The 17,768-nt window shown below is 41.2% G+C and overlaps 1 protein-coding gene across 2 annotated transcripts in view; it reads right to left on the bottom strand.

Annotated features, from left to right (window-relative positions):
• The window catches only part of LOC119399641 (ethanolamine-phosphate cytidylyltransferase), a 41,469-nt gene that overhangs the window by 22,001 nt on the left and 1,700 nt on the right, over positions 1 to 17,768 (bottom strand). For both annotated transcript variants that reach the window (XM_037666453.1, XM_037666454.1), the window contains exons 2-5: positions 16,630 to 16,672; positions 11,015 to 11,060; positions 2,305 to 2,390; positions 1,224 to 1,299 (exon numbers count right to left, since the gene is read on the bottom strand). In XM_037666453.1, coding sequence (XP_037522381.1) covers positions 1,224 to 1,299; positions 2,305 to 2,390; positions 11,015 to 11,060; positions 16,630 to 16,672 — 251 coding nt within the window. The remainder of the gene's footprint in view (positions 1 to 1,223; positions 1,300 to 2,304; positions 2,391 to 11,014; positions 11,061 to 16,629; positions 16,673 to 17,768) is intronic.

Raw genomic sequence — 17,768 nt, 5'->3', positions numbered from 1 at the left:
AATACCTAACACAGGATAGCAATGCAATATTCTGAGCTTTAAAAAACAAAAACAAAAATAACAACATGAAAACATGTTTCTACTACACGTCTGAACAATGAATTAGATACTTTTGTGCCAATTTATTATTTGTGCTCGACTTGTACGATATTGTATAACAAAAAAGAAACGGAACTGCAGTATTTGACACGTGCATCTGTCGTGGCTTAAGGTATGTTGCCGCCTTTCCAGAAATGTTTTTACATTTTGACCCTATATTGATTGCACTGTGTTTGCCTTCAAGGGGGCACTTCTAAAAAAACCTCCAAATTTGTTCTGTTATGAAAAGAAAACTTAAAGGTATTTATAATATAATTACCAATTTTACCCAACATATGTCCATCACGTCAGTAGCAGTAATACTGAACCAACCATATGAAAAGAAAATGGCTTAGCAGCATTGTGGTTGTACATGTAGGTTGTTCAATGACCTGGGATCTTTTCACTGTCATCAGTAATATTTCGTATCTTATAGCGCAAACAAAAAAAAATTGAGTAATTTCAGCTAGTTGCATTTTAACTGAAATCTTATACCAACATCAAAACCTCTTCATGTTTTTTAGTAATCCTAGTTCACTGCACAGCTCAATGTCTAAAAAAAAAAGCACGAGAAGTTTCGATATATTGGTTTGTTCAAAAGTTGAAAGCTTTTGCGCAATGCAAAACAACTGGACAACTGGAGATAAAGTCTTGAGAGAAACAGGAATTAAGTTTTGCAAGCATGTTGTTTTCCGATTCGGAGACTTCCGGGCGCAGTTATGAAAAAAGACCACATCTCTTGAACATAACTGGACGGAGACAATTTTTTTCTGCACCCCAACTCTGAATCTGTGCAGGTTCTTACAATATCAAAAATAAAATGAGATGTCCTTTCAAAGGGTGGTGACATACTTTAAGGGAATCCTTTTTATCAGCAAGCGGACACCACAGTATGAACGAGAGACATGGTGCTGCATCTGCCAATTATTCTTGCTTTTTTCTTTCTTCTTGCGATTGGTGCCTAAATGACAAGGCTCAGTTGTTATCACTGCTGAAACAATCTATAAACATTACCTTTGGTGAAACTCCTTTCTTCTAAGCCGAGCTCCTTAGCATTGCAGAACCTTTCATATTGTAGCCAGAGCTATTTGTGTTGGTTATCAATTTTTCAGCAGTGAGGCCTATGAGAACACTCACAATCTTACCTCCATGAACACAGAAGTTGCACTTGTATTTGTCCAGAGTTTCTAATGTTGTGATGTAGGGTGCGCCTTCGACGACCTATGTGAAAAGGACAAATTGAAATTCACAAAATGTTAGTACTACGTGGAGGTATAAAAGTGAAAAAAAAATTGCAAATGACAACATTTGAAAAGCATGCGCGCATGGATACACACATACACTTAAGGCTGCAGTGTACGCGTAAGGCTTCTTGTTTCATAAAGAATACTAAACAGCATAAGCTGACAGCAATGGCTGTTCAATGCAGTTCAGTTTATTTATTTATTTGTGTATTGATTTCAAAGTACCTTACAGGCCCCTAGAGGCACTGCATAAGGTGGGTAATGCAATAAAATGTTTAAAACATGCGCAGCAATTTGAAAAGAAAGGCATATAATTATACATATACATAAATGAAAATAAGGAAAGAAAGAGTTACAGCAACATATTCGGGAATGTAAATTAACATTACGTTGGATTATATGCAACAATAATTTAGTACTACATTGTACTGGAGGGATACTGAGGCAAACGGCCATCACATCGTTCCAGAGTTCAATTAACTGAATTCTTGGGTTTTATTTAATATGAAGCCTGTCATGGAGGAATACTTCAGGATAATTTCGACATGGACTTAAATCTAAGTAGACAAGTACTTTTGCAATTCACCCCACTGAAAGACGGCTGCCATGGCTGGGACTGAACCCACAACCTAGGGATGAGAAACAAATTGGGATAGTCACTGGGTTAACCACAGCAGATCATCCATGTGTCCATAAGATGGCAGCAGATATGTATCTGCTGCAAGGTATTCCACTGTTCTGTTTTATAATTGCCACTAAAACAGGAAAGCATGCGATCTTGAGCAGAGTTGGCTCAAACTTGTGTTGGCATATCACAGGTTGATGCTGCTGCAGACAAAGATTAATTCAAAAGTTTGCCAATATGCAATCAAAAGCATCTGAAGGCGTGGTAGGTGACAGATTACTGGGAACATAGAGGACTGTGGGCAACAGAGTGCCAGTATTGGCACACTAGATATCAGACATCTTATCTTGCACGCACCTCATCAACCCACTTGATGGCACGGACCATCTTGTATCTCTCCTGCTCCGTGAACACGGGTGGTCCCTTGTGGTTCTTTATCTCCTCTGGTCACGGAAAACCATGGAAAAAATTAGAAGAGCACAAGATAAACTGGGATATAAGATTTGAGAGTAACTCTTTGGTTACCGTGGGAAAATTGGCCACATTTTGTAGAGGAACACAAGACAAACCGACAGATAAGATTTGAGATTAAGAGCCTGAGTTCAGTGCCTTTTATTTCTTTTTTTTTCCACCATAATATTCCGAACTTCAACCAGGTATTTCAAGGCAGCTTGAACCTCCTTCCCTCAAAATGCTTGGGGATCTACAGAAACGCTGGGAAATTTATAACATGATTAACCTAACAAGGCGCAGTTAAAAAAAATAGTATTATTGGAGTTACTAACACAGATCAGGAAGACGCAGGCGCAAGCTAAAAAGTGTATTATCTTAAAAAACACTACCTTCTAGAATAGAAAACTGCACTGAGACGTTCATAGCTAGTCTTGGGAGATGAACTTGAAATAATGACTGTTGTCACACTGACGTTTCCACAGCCTAGGAGTGCCAGTGAGTCCAACGCTCCACTGGCTATTCACGTGTAATGTTTGCATAATGTAATGTGCACGTGTAATGTTGTTGCAGTTGGACACTGTGAACAGCTGTTTTACCCAGCTATTATTCTATTTTGTAGAAAGGCAACATTGCTCCAGTACCCTATATAACAAAACTTTAAGTTTGAACTCTACATTTGTGAATACCATAAGCAAAAATTAAGTAAATTAACTGCAGTGTATAATGCCTCAAAAATGCACAATGAGCTATGAGAGATTCCACAGTGGAGGGCACTCAAATTTAATTTCAGATGCTTGGCGTTCTCTAACATGCACATAAATGTAAGTACACAAGCATTTTTCATTCCACTTCGATCGAAATGTGGCTTCCAAAGCTAGGAACAAAACCAGCGAAATCATGTTTTAGAGTAATGAACAATCTTTCGTAAACAAGCCCAGTCATCACAGCAGTCATGTACACATGGCCCCACGTCTCGCCAGTCACAAGAACAGGAAAATGCGGCAAACAACTTAGTCCTTGGCATTCACTATCACAAGTTGCGCCACCACACTTCAAACAAGAGAGACAAGAGCACACTGATAACACTCGTTTGCTTCTGATAAAAAGTCAATGACTTTGGATGCGCCGTGCGACTGGCTGCCTAAAAGCAACCAGACTGCACCGAACTGCATGACCTGCATATAACCAATGCATCCATAAATTCAAATTACATCTATTCACACCTGAACGCCACTACAGAAGAACTTCAACTTGAAGTCTGTACACACAAGATATGCACCAATGGTGAGTGAACCCCCCAAAAAACAAGAAAAGCAAGAAAAAGCGGTGGAGGGGCTGCAAGTGATTGTGCAGTGGAGGTCTCCCAAACAATCAATCAATCAATCAATCAATCAATCAATCAATCAATCAATCAATCAATCAATCAATCAATCAAATGATGCAAAAGATGAACAAACTAGCACAACAGCAAGTATTATTAGTGGTCTTCCAGGCTAACCTGAACAGCATAAGGTTCCTTGCGGTGCACTTAAACCAAATTACACGACCACTTTGTTTTAATTTAAAGATAATGCCACAAGACATGCTGAGAAAAATTAAATGTCGACAACTCAATCATTGGTCTGTAATTGAATGAAGACAAAGTGAAATTTCTTGGTCTTTTTGAAATGTTCGCTTCTGACTGATAGAAATTAAACTAGAGGGTTAATGCCGATAAAGAATTAAAGCAAGTACACTAAAGCATTGGAATCATGTGGCCAATAAAGGTGGTGTTGACTGTGATGTAAAAAGTATGAGCCAATATTACACCGATGCGTGATGAACTGAGGATGGTGGAAACGAAAGTATGAGCAGTACTGATACATTCCATTCTGTGAGCACCGAACATTTCTCTTCAACTGAGCCTTTCTTGGTGTATTCAGGCTGAGTGAACATGTTCCGGGGCAGAGCCAAAGTCCTATACAGTCAAAGTGGGTGCCGTCAAAGCCTGTAAAGTGTCTCTTTAAAAGACCTCAATATTGGAGACTTAAAAAAGAAAAAAAAAGGATCAAGGCACAGTCAAAGGCCAGTACACCAACAACCAATTCGCCCTCGCTCTGCAATCACTAGCCTCCTGATAGTGATGATATATGGTGCTTTATAGTGCAATGGTGCCAGCCTCCTGGCTAGCTCAGATGTTGGAGTGGAAACGTGGTGGTGCCGGGTTTGAATCCCAGACACGAACAAATTTTTCATCAACTGGGAAGACTTTTTTTTCTGAGAAATCTGTGCGAAATTTCTTTTGTTTATTCGTGCTATACTTTGTTTGGGCTTCTCAGTTGTTAAAGAGACACTAAAGAGGAAAACGATTTCTTCTCATATAAGTAAATTACTCTTTCACAATACCAAAATCCCCACGTTTACTGGGAGAAGACACTTCGTAAGCAAGAAAACGTGCAAAAAGAAAATGCGGGCGGCGATGCCACCTTGAAAGTCCCGCACCAATCACTGTGACTTCATAGATTTTGACGGAGTCTACTACGGCATACGCCGTTCCTAATCGGTAAAAGTGAAGTACATTGTCCTCTGAGGAGGCCATAGACTTAACATTCCAAGTTTCAGGAAATTTCGTTGAGAAAATGTCGCCCAAAATACTCAAAATACACTTTCAAATCTGTGACGTCACGCATGGAGATTTTGGCACGAAGTTTAAAAATGAAACTTTTGTCCTTGATTTTCTCATCTATTAATAGACATGTGATGGTGAAATTAACGTCATTAGAGTTTTCAGTGTACAACTTATCAAGGTAAACTGATTCATTGTTTTACTTTAGTGTCCCTTTGAGTGCCAACATTATCCAAACTATAGAATTTGTTGTCAAGGCTTTCATTCCTAACAGCCCATAATGATGCGGGCGCTTCACAAGACATCCTTGCTGCGAAGATAAGTCAAAATGTCTGGCTCGCGTCATCCATTTTCTCCAGCCATGGTACACCCACCCTTTCCGTCCTCAAACCCTAATCGCAGCATGCTTGAGTGCACCATTATCGGAGGCATTTCCTGAATGTCCAGCGTTCGAGTGCGAACACGCGGTACACGACCGGTCAAGTGACCAAATTCCATCCGGGTCAAGCGCACTTGCTATCTCCACGACAACCGACAGCCTCGCCACTTACGCAACGCATGCGAATGAATCTTGCCTGCGCAACGCGTTTCCGCAATCCCGGACGTTTGCAGAAACAAGCACACAGAAACAATAAGTCTATATACTACTTAGAAAAAAAAAAGAAACTGGCAAGCTTGACGTTTTACGATTACATTCTCACACCGTCAAACATTTCTTGTAACTTTGTGGATTATTATGCTCTGCCTCCCTTGAGTTAATTAGCCAAAACCAAGCTAACTCACCATGTGTTCCTTTATTACTTGAGAGTTACACCTCATGATGTAAGTTTATGGTAAATTTACATCACGGGGTGCCAAAGCACGGTCTATGTTTAATTAAACCTATGCTGGGTTTAATTCATTGATGCCTTGCTTCAGATGTGACCTCATCATTGAACGTGTTTATACAGTTGTTTGACTGTTATCTATTTTAACTGCTTTTCTTGTGGGTGGCTTAGGAACACAGTCCTTTCAACCTTTTCTTCTTGCCCTGTCCATCAAAACATACAGATATAAAATATATATAATTATTATTACTATTACCACAATTAAATCGTGGTTTCATACCATTACACTAACCGATGGTGATTGCCTAGCCTATGGTAAGCGCTATGCTATCAGTAACATCTGGAGTTCATGACTTGTGCAGTCCAACAAGTCTAGGTTTAATTCTGGTGCTGCAAATAGCAAATGAAATGAATTAGTTGTGAATGTAAATTGCTTCGGAAGGATGTGGTGAGGCTACCATGCAGCGCTGCTGAGGAAACCCTAATTAACCAACGAAAAAACGCCATGTTCTGCAACAAGGCCACACCAAAATAGTTTACATAGTACTCCCGATTATTAATTATGACAGTGGTTGAGCATACTACTACAGGTCATACTACTCACAGTGGTTGAGCACACCACTAGAGTAACAGATTTCCCAACAGAAATTATAGTACGACTACATGATTACAGATGCAACCTGGAAAACTTGAAGTTTTGAGCTTTAAAGAATGTGTGAAAGTGAAAAGCCCGAGTGCCGTTTGATAAATGTATTAAACTCCCGGACGCCATACATAAGTGTTGCGCGTTGTAAGCCACACATTCTCAATGAAAGTTTTTAGGATACCGCTGGGCTACATCAAAAATAAAACTTTCGACATCAAAATTTGAGTAAATTGAGTAAATACGCTTATAATTTATGAGAGTGTGAATTTGGGTGACTTGCTCATGCCAGACCTCAATTAGCAACATTGCCTCTAGGATAACACGGAAGAAGGCAAGACAAAAACCAGTAACAAAAAGTTATGTTTACTGCAGTTTTCATGTCGTTATTGTTTTAAACTAAATGCCTTATCGCAAGTTTACTGGCACAACAGCCACTGAAACTCACTTGCAGAAAGAAGCATTACAGTAAATTATGTAAGCGGGTTCCACTGTGCTTCCCAGAATTTTTTCAAGGGCTGATGGAGTTTAAAACATCATTTCTTAGAAAAAAAAAAGAAATGCATTGCAAGTTATGTTGATACTGCTTTAAACTGTGCCCAAAATGCAAAGTACAAGTGAACGCTGAATGCATAGCATTTGAGGTGGCAGGCTGCACAAACATTAAGAAGGAACTGCTTTTCACGAAAAGGGGCGATGCCTGCGTTGAACTGGTGCTTCCATCAAGGAAAAAAAAAGAGCTTGGTTGTATGAGCATCAGCAAAAAGACGGAAGATGCAAGAAAAGATGAAAAACGAAAGTGGTATGAGTCAGCTTCACAAAAACGAGAGCGCACTTTTGGAGATAAAAGTTTTTTTTCAACTGTTTTTTTCTTTCTTTTTGCAACCTAGAAGCCCCTGATGCAAAAAAAAAGAAAAACAAAACATGAGTACGCCCACGAAAATCTGAAAACCGAGCTGACGGAGCTTCCAAGACACGTGCCGACAGACACGTCAGGTTTTGGACGAGGTCGGGAACGTCGGACAGCGCAAACGTATCCCTCTTATCGTGGATATCAGCGCAGCTGTAAAACGAGGCACGCTCGGAAGCACAAAATTTTTCCGCTGTGTTGACGGAAGCCGCTAGGAGGATAGGAACTTATGTGGCTGAACTAAATCTTGCTCTCTCTTTGCACGCGCAATTTACAGGATGTCTGCTTAATAAAACAGCCAACAACGCTTGCTAGCAAGATTTTTGCGAGTGTCCATTTATCTCATTGGTGAATTTTGAATGCAAATTTTCATTTTTTTTTACATCTTTACTTTTATTCTGCCAACTGTAGTAATGTGTTATCAGCAGTTAAGGTATGTGGTGTTCACGCTAACAAATCATCCAACCTGAAAAAAACGCCAGGCCTGCGCTGAAACCGCAGCACAGTCACAGCGAAAGCTGGAAGAGCGGCGTTTCTAGAGCCCGTTAAGCTCTCTTGGGGCTACAATACAAGTACACTAGAAAGGTACCCACTACGCCACAAATCAAAATTTTTGTGAAGCTCGGAAGCACCCACTAAGCCATTATTCGTCATTCTATGGAGAAGCGAGGCACCAGCTACACGTCTGTAAGGCATTATGTGCACTTTGTTGACGTGACGACTGATGACGATGAAGAATTATGGCTCAGCCCTTTGTAATGGGTTGGAATCTTTAAACGGCCCACCAGTTATGTAATTTGCACTGGGTGACGCCCGGTCACTATTTCCCTCTCCCGTCATGCTGTATACGTTGACGTGGAAGAGAGACGGGGGGGGGGGGGGGGGGGGCGAAGAACTTTATTGAGACCCTGAGGTAATGGATCATGTGCTTATGGGCTTCCTTGGCAACCAATACAAGTGCACTTGCGAGGAACCCACTACGCTATAAATCATTGTAATCTTACTGAGACCCCGAGGAAGTGGATCATGCGCTTATGGGCTTCCTTGACAGCCAATGCAAGTGCACTTGCGAGGAACCCACTACGCTATAAATAATTCTAATTTTTTAGAAGTAGGGCAGCAGGCACTGTGCCATTTTTCGTCATTCTACAGATAGCGTTGGCACCTGCTAAACGCATGTAAGGGATTATGCGCAATTTGTTGATTCTGCGCCTGATGACGATGATGAATTATGGCAGAGCCCTTTTGTAATGGGTTGGAAGCATTCAACAACCTACTCGTTGTGCAATTCGCAATTGTTTGACGCCTGGTTACAGAATTCGCGTTGTGCGACGCTTGGTGCTTATTTTAATCTTCTACCACGGTATATTGCATATGCTAATGTGGTTCCTTCCCGACATGAAGCCTGTATAGGACCTTTTTGCAAAGCAGTTTCAAGAACCGGCATGGCTCAGAGGTTGAATACTGGGCTCCCACGCAGAGGGCCCAGGTTCGAACCTCGTTCCATCCTGGAATTTTTTTCTTATTTAGTTTTTTTTCTTATTTCGAGCGATACTGGTTACGGACACCGGCGGCGGCGGCGGCGGACAACTACGGCGCCAAAAACGGCCGGAGAAATGATCTCATAACAGCTTTCGCTGTAAAATACTGACTGCCCTGAAGAAGTTATGTCTCTTGATATTGTGCCTTACTTTTATGCCACAAGTAATTCAACTTTCTTAATACAGCTGAACCCCTTTATAAGAGACACTGATGTGAGAGACACTGTGCCCAACATCGAAATAGGGGTTGATCAGAAATCGAGGATGTGGTGCCCTGTTTATAAGAGACACCTCATGTAAGGGACAAGAACTACTCCCACATGCATGTCTCTTATAAAGGGGTTCAGCTGCATCTTTCAATGCAGGTTCAACACCAAGGCTTCGGGAGAGGTTACTATGTTCTCATTTATGTATGGATAACAATCTCTATCAGTCATACCCTTCGAGAAGAATGGGGTGGCGGCAAATAGGCACCTAGCTTGTTAGCGATAATTAGACCTTATTGCAGCTATTTCAGTGTGGCACTTAAAGGAGTAATGACATGATTTTGAAACATCGCAAAAGGGACATTTTACACTTCCTTGGTATGAAGTGTTAATGCTCTCCACACACCGGAGTAAGACAACATGTTAAAAATATTTTACTTTGATTTTAAAGTTTTCGTCGCTGAGCATATGCAAGCCAGCTCCACCGCAATGAACATTATCCCGATGAGTCAACACAGTTCCACTAAGTTTGTGAATTCTGCGTCCTGCATGCAGCTAAAATCGCAGAAATCGCTGTCGAGGTCCCTGGACGACAATTCTCCCATCATTGTTTACGTGCATCACGAGCAGATGACAGATCTGCCGCTAGTACGTCGCGAGTTGCTGTCTCCCCGTGACGTCACACTGCGATGATACATCACTGAGAAACCGACCCCTCGATATCGAAACCAAAAGTTTTTTTTCTAAGGTAGCGGTATTAAAATATATTCGATGCATTCCCATGCACCACAATACTCTTTTTAGGGTTCGCGACACCAGTGTTTTTATTTAGAGCAACAATCCAAAAATATTTAAAATTCGTGTCAGTACTCCTTTAAGGCTACTTCATTCTGATGTTTTTTTCACTCAAGCGCCTGTTTCTGTCAATACAAGATTAAAGGCAAGAAGAAAGTCCTTTGCAACATGCGCAAAGCTTCAAACAACAGTGGCTACAACATATCTGATTGTACAACCATAAGCGCCCAAAAAATGCAAACGCTCACGTCAGCCTCATTTTGTCACATTATCAGCTCAACTTTTGTCTCTGTTTCTATGTCCTGGTGAAGTCGCGCTTACACATTCTATCATGAGCTAAAAAGGACTGAATGCCACATTGATTTAAGAGACAATTGGGATATAAGAGATACCAGTGTACCTACATCGAAATAGGGGTTCATTTGAAGATGAGGACATGGTACACTGCTTATAAGAGACACCTCATATAAGCGACAAGAAGTGCTGACCTGGTGCGCATCTTTTATAAAAGGGTTCAACTGTGCTTGCCAATAAAAAATGAAGTCAACCAATAAGTTTCCCGTGCATGTATCTGTGAGAAAAGCTATCTTTTGACCTTGATCATAATCCATTGGTCTCTGCTCAACGATGGTCATAACATTTTCTTTTTGAACTAGGTCATCATATAAAAAAAACACAGCATGTTGTGCAGCACTTGTGCCAATTAGCACACAAAAATAAGACGTAATAAACAGATAAAAACATTTAGAGTATTTTCAGTGTTAAATATACAATTTAGAATTCCACACAATGTACACACAGAAATTAGTTCGCAAAACATTTGGTTCAACTTCACTTATGATCAAAAGAGGGTGGTCAATGTTGTGATCACTTTGTACAGATTCCCCGTGGCTGCTCCTAAAATGAAAGCAAAGCAGTTGAGGTATGACTAACTTAATTTGAAATCAGTCGTTATTTGACTGACTAGTTTACTGTGCAAAGCTTTTATACCTTTTTAGTAAGTGCAAGCCACATCTCCATGCGAAAAAAAAAGTGTAGTAAGTATAGCTGATGATATGTAAAACTTTGTTTTGCTTATCGTACTCACCGTCAGTATGGACTCCCACGACCAGGTAGTCGCCCATCGCCTTGGCCTGCATAAAAAAAAATAAAAATAAGGCAGACATGTGATCCGACAATCCGCAGAAGGGTCAAAGCCGTAAGTCACGCCATGTCAGCCAAGCCTTATCTCAAGTGCTGACCCCAAAATGAGTAACACGTGCGTCCACTTTACACCCCCCACCCCCCACAACTCCGTAAGATAGACGAACCGCAAAGCTGGGGCCAGCAGGTGTTGGTACTAGCTTTTGAAAACAAAACAGCTAAGTGGTGTGCGCTTGCTTTCTGTGGTCACCCTTTTGGTGTTTGCAGAGAGTGACCACCAGATGCGAGATTACGGGATGTCGAGTGTGTGCCAATTGGGTCATGTCCAAATTCCTAACTTGCGGAAGAAACTGACAGATGTGTTTTTACGCTTGACCAATGGGTTGTACCACGCAATGGAGGACTGATAAGTCATTTGCGAGATTACAGCGTATCGTACAAAAGCGCAGGCCAATTGGATCATGTCCAAGTTCTTAACTTGCAAAAGAAACAGACTTGTTGTTATGCTTGACCGGCAAATGGTACCAAGCACTGGAGGCCTGGTCATTTTTTAACTTAGTTAATGAGGGGCACCTTAGTAATAAGCACGAGGTGCAATAGCTGGCTTATTAGGCCATGACAGCGCAACCTGAAAAACATTTTTGTTCACGTTGACCAGGCCACATCAGTTCTTAACTGCGATTTGAGCAAACCAAGACCACACTTTCTAATGACTTGAGCCTCAGTAATTCTGCCTACAGTAACACCACAGACAAGAACAGTGGGTGCTAGCTAAAGAGAAAATCCGAGAATAGGAGGAGGACACATGCACATATGAAGTTCGGCATGGTGTTCTTGGATGACCACTTTGAGGTACCAATAATACCGAGAACGGCGTATCATTGGAGCAATGATAGCGAGTGACTTTGTTCAATTAAAAAATGTACGTGTGGTGACATTCTCAGCGTTTTACATTGACAGCGATCTCACTTTACATAACTCTGACTGCAAAAATAAGTCTGCACACATCAGACCAGGTGTGCTTATGTGCTTTGGGCAGCGACATTAATATCAGTATTGTTTTCTATATTTTAGACACTTTTGTTATAGGTGATGTTGTGAAAACAGTTTCACGGTAAGGAGCAGACGCCAAATAATGTGAATCGCTGCCATGCCGCGAATTTGAAATTACACTTTTAACTAAAAGGCAAAAAACAGAAAATCCCCCGAAGCAAAGGACGAAGTTTAAAACAAGTCCACATATTCTAATTATTGTTTCCATTGCAGCATGCATGGGTACAAGAGAGTGGTATTGCTCAGGCACTATGGGTGCACATCGATGTGCCTGCAACCACACAAAAGTATGCACTTCATTAATTCATGTGCACTTATGTAAAACAATGTCTGAAAATGGCTGCTGCTGTGCTGCAGTGTTTAATGCGCTTGGGCCGCTGTCCCGAAAAACGCATGTTTTTATGCCGGATGCAACGGTCGCATTTCAATGGAGGCGAAAAGCTACAGGCCCATGTACTGTGTGATTTAGCTGCATGTTAAAGAACCCCAGGTGACTGAAACTATCCCGAGCCCTCCACTACGGCATCTCTCATCACCCGAGTCACTCTGATACATTAAACATCACGAGGCAACCAACCAACAATGCCTGAATGCACCAAGGTTATGAGGAAAGAAAAAAAGCTCTTCAGTTGTGTTTGCAGGTCACACACATAGTGCATGACAATGTGATTGCTTCTCTTTTCACATCATGACATGTTTTCTCCAGCAGCTACAACAAGCCTGTGAACGTGAAACCTGGCAACAATCACAGAGAAATGCACGTAGAAATAGAGTAAACATGCCTAATTAGCAGTCAAGTAACACTTCGGAAACGAGTGTACAATCTTAGAGTTCACTTACTAAATGAGCTTAGTGAAAAAAATGTGTGTCAAGTTCTGTGGCCAAGCTTACAAAGGAATAATTCAACAGCTTCACCCTGTCTCATACTTTTGTGCAGGAAATGTCTTGTCACGTTCATGGCAATGAATGGGACAGTAAAGCCATGCTAACAAATTTGAAGTTAGGTTGACATGAAGCAACAGAAGCAATTATTCTAGGAATGAGTGTATGTACCTTTTATCATCTCAACTTCTCATGACAGACAAATGTTCGTGCGGTCCCTGAGAACAAGGAATTCAAACTAAATGCTATGGTGATCCACAGTGAACTGTGTTTTCAGAAACAACTGCGAACAGATGTTCTTTAACTGAAATGAGCTATTCAGAGCCACAGTTTGTTTGGCATTAGGTTGTCAATAGCAGTGTTGTACTGTTTGCATTTTACCAACTGTTTTTTTCATGATATTCTCTTGCTCGGACTCACTGACCATATTTCTGGGTCTCTTGAGGTTAATTTTTCTTCACCAAGATACTCATTAAATTGATAAACCTCAAAGGTAACTGCTACAATTCTACTTTGTTATGAACAAAATTTTTGTTATAGTACCAACGAGTGCACAATTAAAGACTTGAAAGTCTCCTCTGTGCCTCCGGTTACAAATATTTATTTATATAATATATATATATACATAAAGATAATGCCGCTGCTGAAAAGGTAACTGTAACGAAATGTGCCAAGAAGATACAACATTTATTTCTTCAACAAAAATATGTGACACAGTATGCGAGTATGCACTAAATGACATTCCCCAAATATATTGCACGATGAATGGCCTGAAAGACCAAAAAATGCTAGCCAGTAACATGCAACACAAATGACCAAATGCAGTGTGATATTCTCCAAAGAGAAAAGCTGCCAAAAGCCGATAAAGTACATAAAAATGAAAACATGCATAGCTTTTTGTCCCAAGATAAACTAGCAAACAGCTTTTATAACGCAGCTGCTTTTGGGTTTTGTGAGGCCAAAAATGGTCAACTGTCAACACAGAACACCACTGAAATTTGTTTCAGATCAGATATCACAGAGAAGTGAAGTTATTACGAGACTTTTGACTAGAGCATAACCTAGCACGCCTTATTCATCTTAGAATGTGCAGGGTTCACAGAAACGGGAACCAAAAAAAGAAATGCATGCCTCTGCACTTCCTCCATGGTCTCCGTGTCTTTGAGCACTGTGCAAGCCAAGATGAACTAGATCAGTAAGCAATTTTCATAATCTACCGTGCAATGCAAGAAGCCCTTACGCCATGGGTTTATCCAGAATTTCGATCTTGGGGGCGTGTTACCAGAATACAGGGGGTGTGTGGATGAATGCCTGTCTGTGTGGAGAGGGGATTGGGGGCTTGGTGTAATAACTTTTACTGGGAAGGGGGGGGTGGTATAAATCCCTGTCTTGTGCATTCGTGAACACCTTTCCATTTATGAAACCACCGTCTAGATGGCAACACACCTCCTTCAAGCAATCTTCAAGCTTCACTGCCTAAGTCAATGAGGAAACTTCTTGGCACGCGCAAATTTCATTGCCAACACCAACCTTGAAAAACATGCCAAAACTTGAGCAACAGCAGATGGGAGCAGACATCCTTGAAATGCAGTTCTGTTTGTGCTCACGCTTTCATCTGCTGCCAGCACTTCCACTACATGGCACGTGTCATATCTCTGTAGCGTTTATTTAAACATGTGCTGGCACAATTCCAATAATCATCTCCACAGATGTTTGAGAACAATAAGCAGGTAAGGGCAACAAGCTGAACTAATTGGTTTGGTTTGTGCAAATGCATTCTTCTAGCTCGAGGAGTCAAAATACAGACGGGGATAGATAACAGCCAGTACAACATAAGTACAAAGCATATGCACGTGCCTACAAATGAAGTACGTTCCATTGTTCTCTGCACATTTCAAATGGTGGGGCCTAACGTCGCAAAGCTGACACCGAGTTATGAGGGATGCCATAGTCAAGGGCTCCAGGTTAATTCCGACCACTTGGGATTCTTTAATGCGCATTTAAATCTAACTACGCAAGCACTCTTGCATGCAGGCCCTACATGAATGCGAGCGCTGCGACTGGCAACTGAGACCATTACCTAGTGTGCAGCAGTGCTCCACATATTTCTAACGAATGTTAAAAACAAGCAAACAAACTCCAGATAACTCTATAATTGCATCATTGCATTCTTTTTCCATCTTTTTTAAATATTAACTGTTGTCTCACAACATTTCAACTAGAGGGATGGGTATCTGCATATTCAAGGTAAGTAGACCAAAGAAACAGGATGATGTCATGCAACAAGTTTGTCTATCCACACGAAATGCGGCCGCTTTAGCTCAGATGTGCAACAGAGCCCCGTGTAAAGTGTCTAGCCGAGGGAGGCCTCCACTTGTGAAAAGTTGAATTAGGTTTAATCAGAAATTGTTCTCTTAATTATCGCAAGCATGATGATACCCAGTTACACAAGAAGGGTACAGGAGGCCCGGGAATACAATGCCTTCAAAATAGTACGAAAGAAGAGGAATTGTTGTAGGGGCTAATTTCTTTGTTAAACACAAGCAATGAAACCAACAATTAAGCCAATGAAAGCACACAGCGGACATTACTTGTTTTTAACATAAGTGTAATGAATGATGACCTAAATTGAAAGGAATTAAAGTGGACAAAAAAGCACTCTTTCCGTCGGAGGGATCCAAACCGACAACCATCGAATTATGTGTCCGATATTCTGCCAATCCAGCTACGACGGAGGTCACTCCCTTGTCCACTTTGTTGCGTATTTATGTGCGTTTATTCCTGGCAGCGTTAGCTAGTGTCACTCATAGCCAAGGTGGCGAGTGCGGAACACTCTTTTTTGCCAAAGGATGTCACATGGCTTGTGCTCCTTGCACGATGAAGCCCTCACTAGGAAAGTACGAAAGAAGGGAAATTGTTCGAGGCGCTCGTACGTTGTTCTGTTAGATGCAATAATCAGGCAAAATAAAGAGGCACATTAGGCGCTCACATTCGTAAATGTTAGTGAATTACACGTAATTCAACATGCAAACTAATGCTGATCTCTGACCAAGTTGCAATTAAAGGGCGAGATCTTTTTCAAGCTGCATAAAAGCAGGTTTTCCTCTGTATTTTGTATTGTATGTGAAGTAAATTTCTGCTCACAAGCGAAAATGATAGGGGGGCATTACTTGTTTTTCAATTGAAGCGGAGTGATTATAAGTTAAAAGGAAAATGAATTGAAGTGCACCAATAAACAACTCGGTGCTTTTTGCTTTACTGCATTTCTTCGCACTTCCGAGCAAGTCCTATGGTGTTATGAGAATATGCATATGCACAGGATGTATTTTACTTGTTATGTAGCCAAAATTATTATCAATTTTTTCATTGGACCCACAACTAGCCTTTGGCTATAGGTCCAACCAGTTTTGGTAACTGCATGTTATACGTCTGCAAATAAAGAAGTTGAATTGAACTCACTGCTCATAGAGACCGAACCCACGGGCTTCTAATTACACGTAATAACCGTACCTCAACGCAACATAACTTTTCTGTCAGCAGCACATTGGCAGAGCCGGAAGACAGCAACAAGCTTTGCGCGCCTGTCTCCGCCGATTTATGCGCGGCTGAGAAATAAATACTCACCTGTCGGAGTTGGTTTGCGTGACCAAAGTGCACCATGTCGTAGCTGTGGAAGAGAGAGAAAAAAAAACAAGAAAACAGGTGTTTATCGATCTCCGGAGCAGCTGGGCCTTTTCAAATGCATCAGTGCATGTCTTATGGCATATCCCTATTGTGTTTCCTCAAGCGTTGTCAAGACAATTATTCATCTTAGAGGCTCCTATACAATCGCGGGGCTCCTGTTGGATCTCATTAGTCAGCCTTTCATTGCGCTGGACGACAAGAAATGGCAGCTACCCAGACAAAGGATGTGTGAGGACTCATCAATAATAATAATTGTTGTGGTTTTACATCCCAAAACCACGATATGATTATGAGGGACGCTGTGGTGGAGGCTCCGGAAATTTCTACCACCTGGGGGTTCTTTAACGTGCACCTAAATCCAAGTAAACGGGCCTTAAGCATTTCCGCCTCCGACGGAAATGTGGCCGGGATTCAATCCTGTGACCTTTGGGTCAGCAGCCGAGCACTTTAACCACTAGACCACTGTGACGGGTGATAACTGTGGGGCTCCGTATTTTCTGAGTTTATTTTTCTTGAAATTTGGAGAGGTGCTTTTCGGAGCTTATTTTCTGTAAATCCTCAATTCTCTGAAATATGGAGTTTAATTTTGTTCAATACTCCAATATCTCAGCTGAAATAAAATTTTAACCCGAAAATATCAGAACACATCAAGTGTATTTTAGTTGTCTAGAGCGTTTGAACACACAAACACATATACACGCAATCGCAAATACTTGAATGCTAGACACCTACGTTTGTGCGCATTACAACCTTATAGCTCGCTGTAATAGACGCAAGCACACTTTACTAGGTCCGTATATTCAACGTCGTCTGATGTGCCCCTGTGCCACAGGGGGGCCGTATATCAATTATTGTCTCATGTTCCCGGCGTCCCTACATACGTTGACATATATAACTCCGTGCGCGACAAGGCCTTTGTTAAATGTGCGATGGGTGCCGTCTAGGAGATACTATTGATGTGAACTAAAGTTTATATTGGCCAAACCGCCCGATGTATCGATGACTGCTTGGAATAGCCTTTTTGATAAAGAACAAAACAAGATCACATTGGCCATTAAAATTCGAGTTCTTCAGATAAA

Source organism: Rhipicephalus sanguineus, chromosome 7, assembly GCF_013339695.2.
Source record: "Rhipicephalus sanguineus isolate Rsan-2018 chromosome 7, BIME_Rsan_1.4, whole genome shotgun sequence".
Taxonomy (NCBI): Eukaryota; Metazoa; Arthropoda; class Arachnida; order Ixodida; family Ixodidae; genus Rhipicephalus; species Rhipicephalus sanguineus.
Note: the sequence above shows the minus strand (reverse complement) of the source record. Positions and strands in the feature narration are given on the sequence as shown.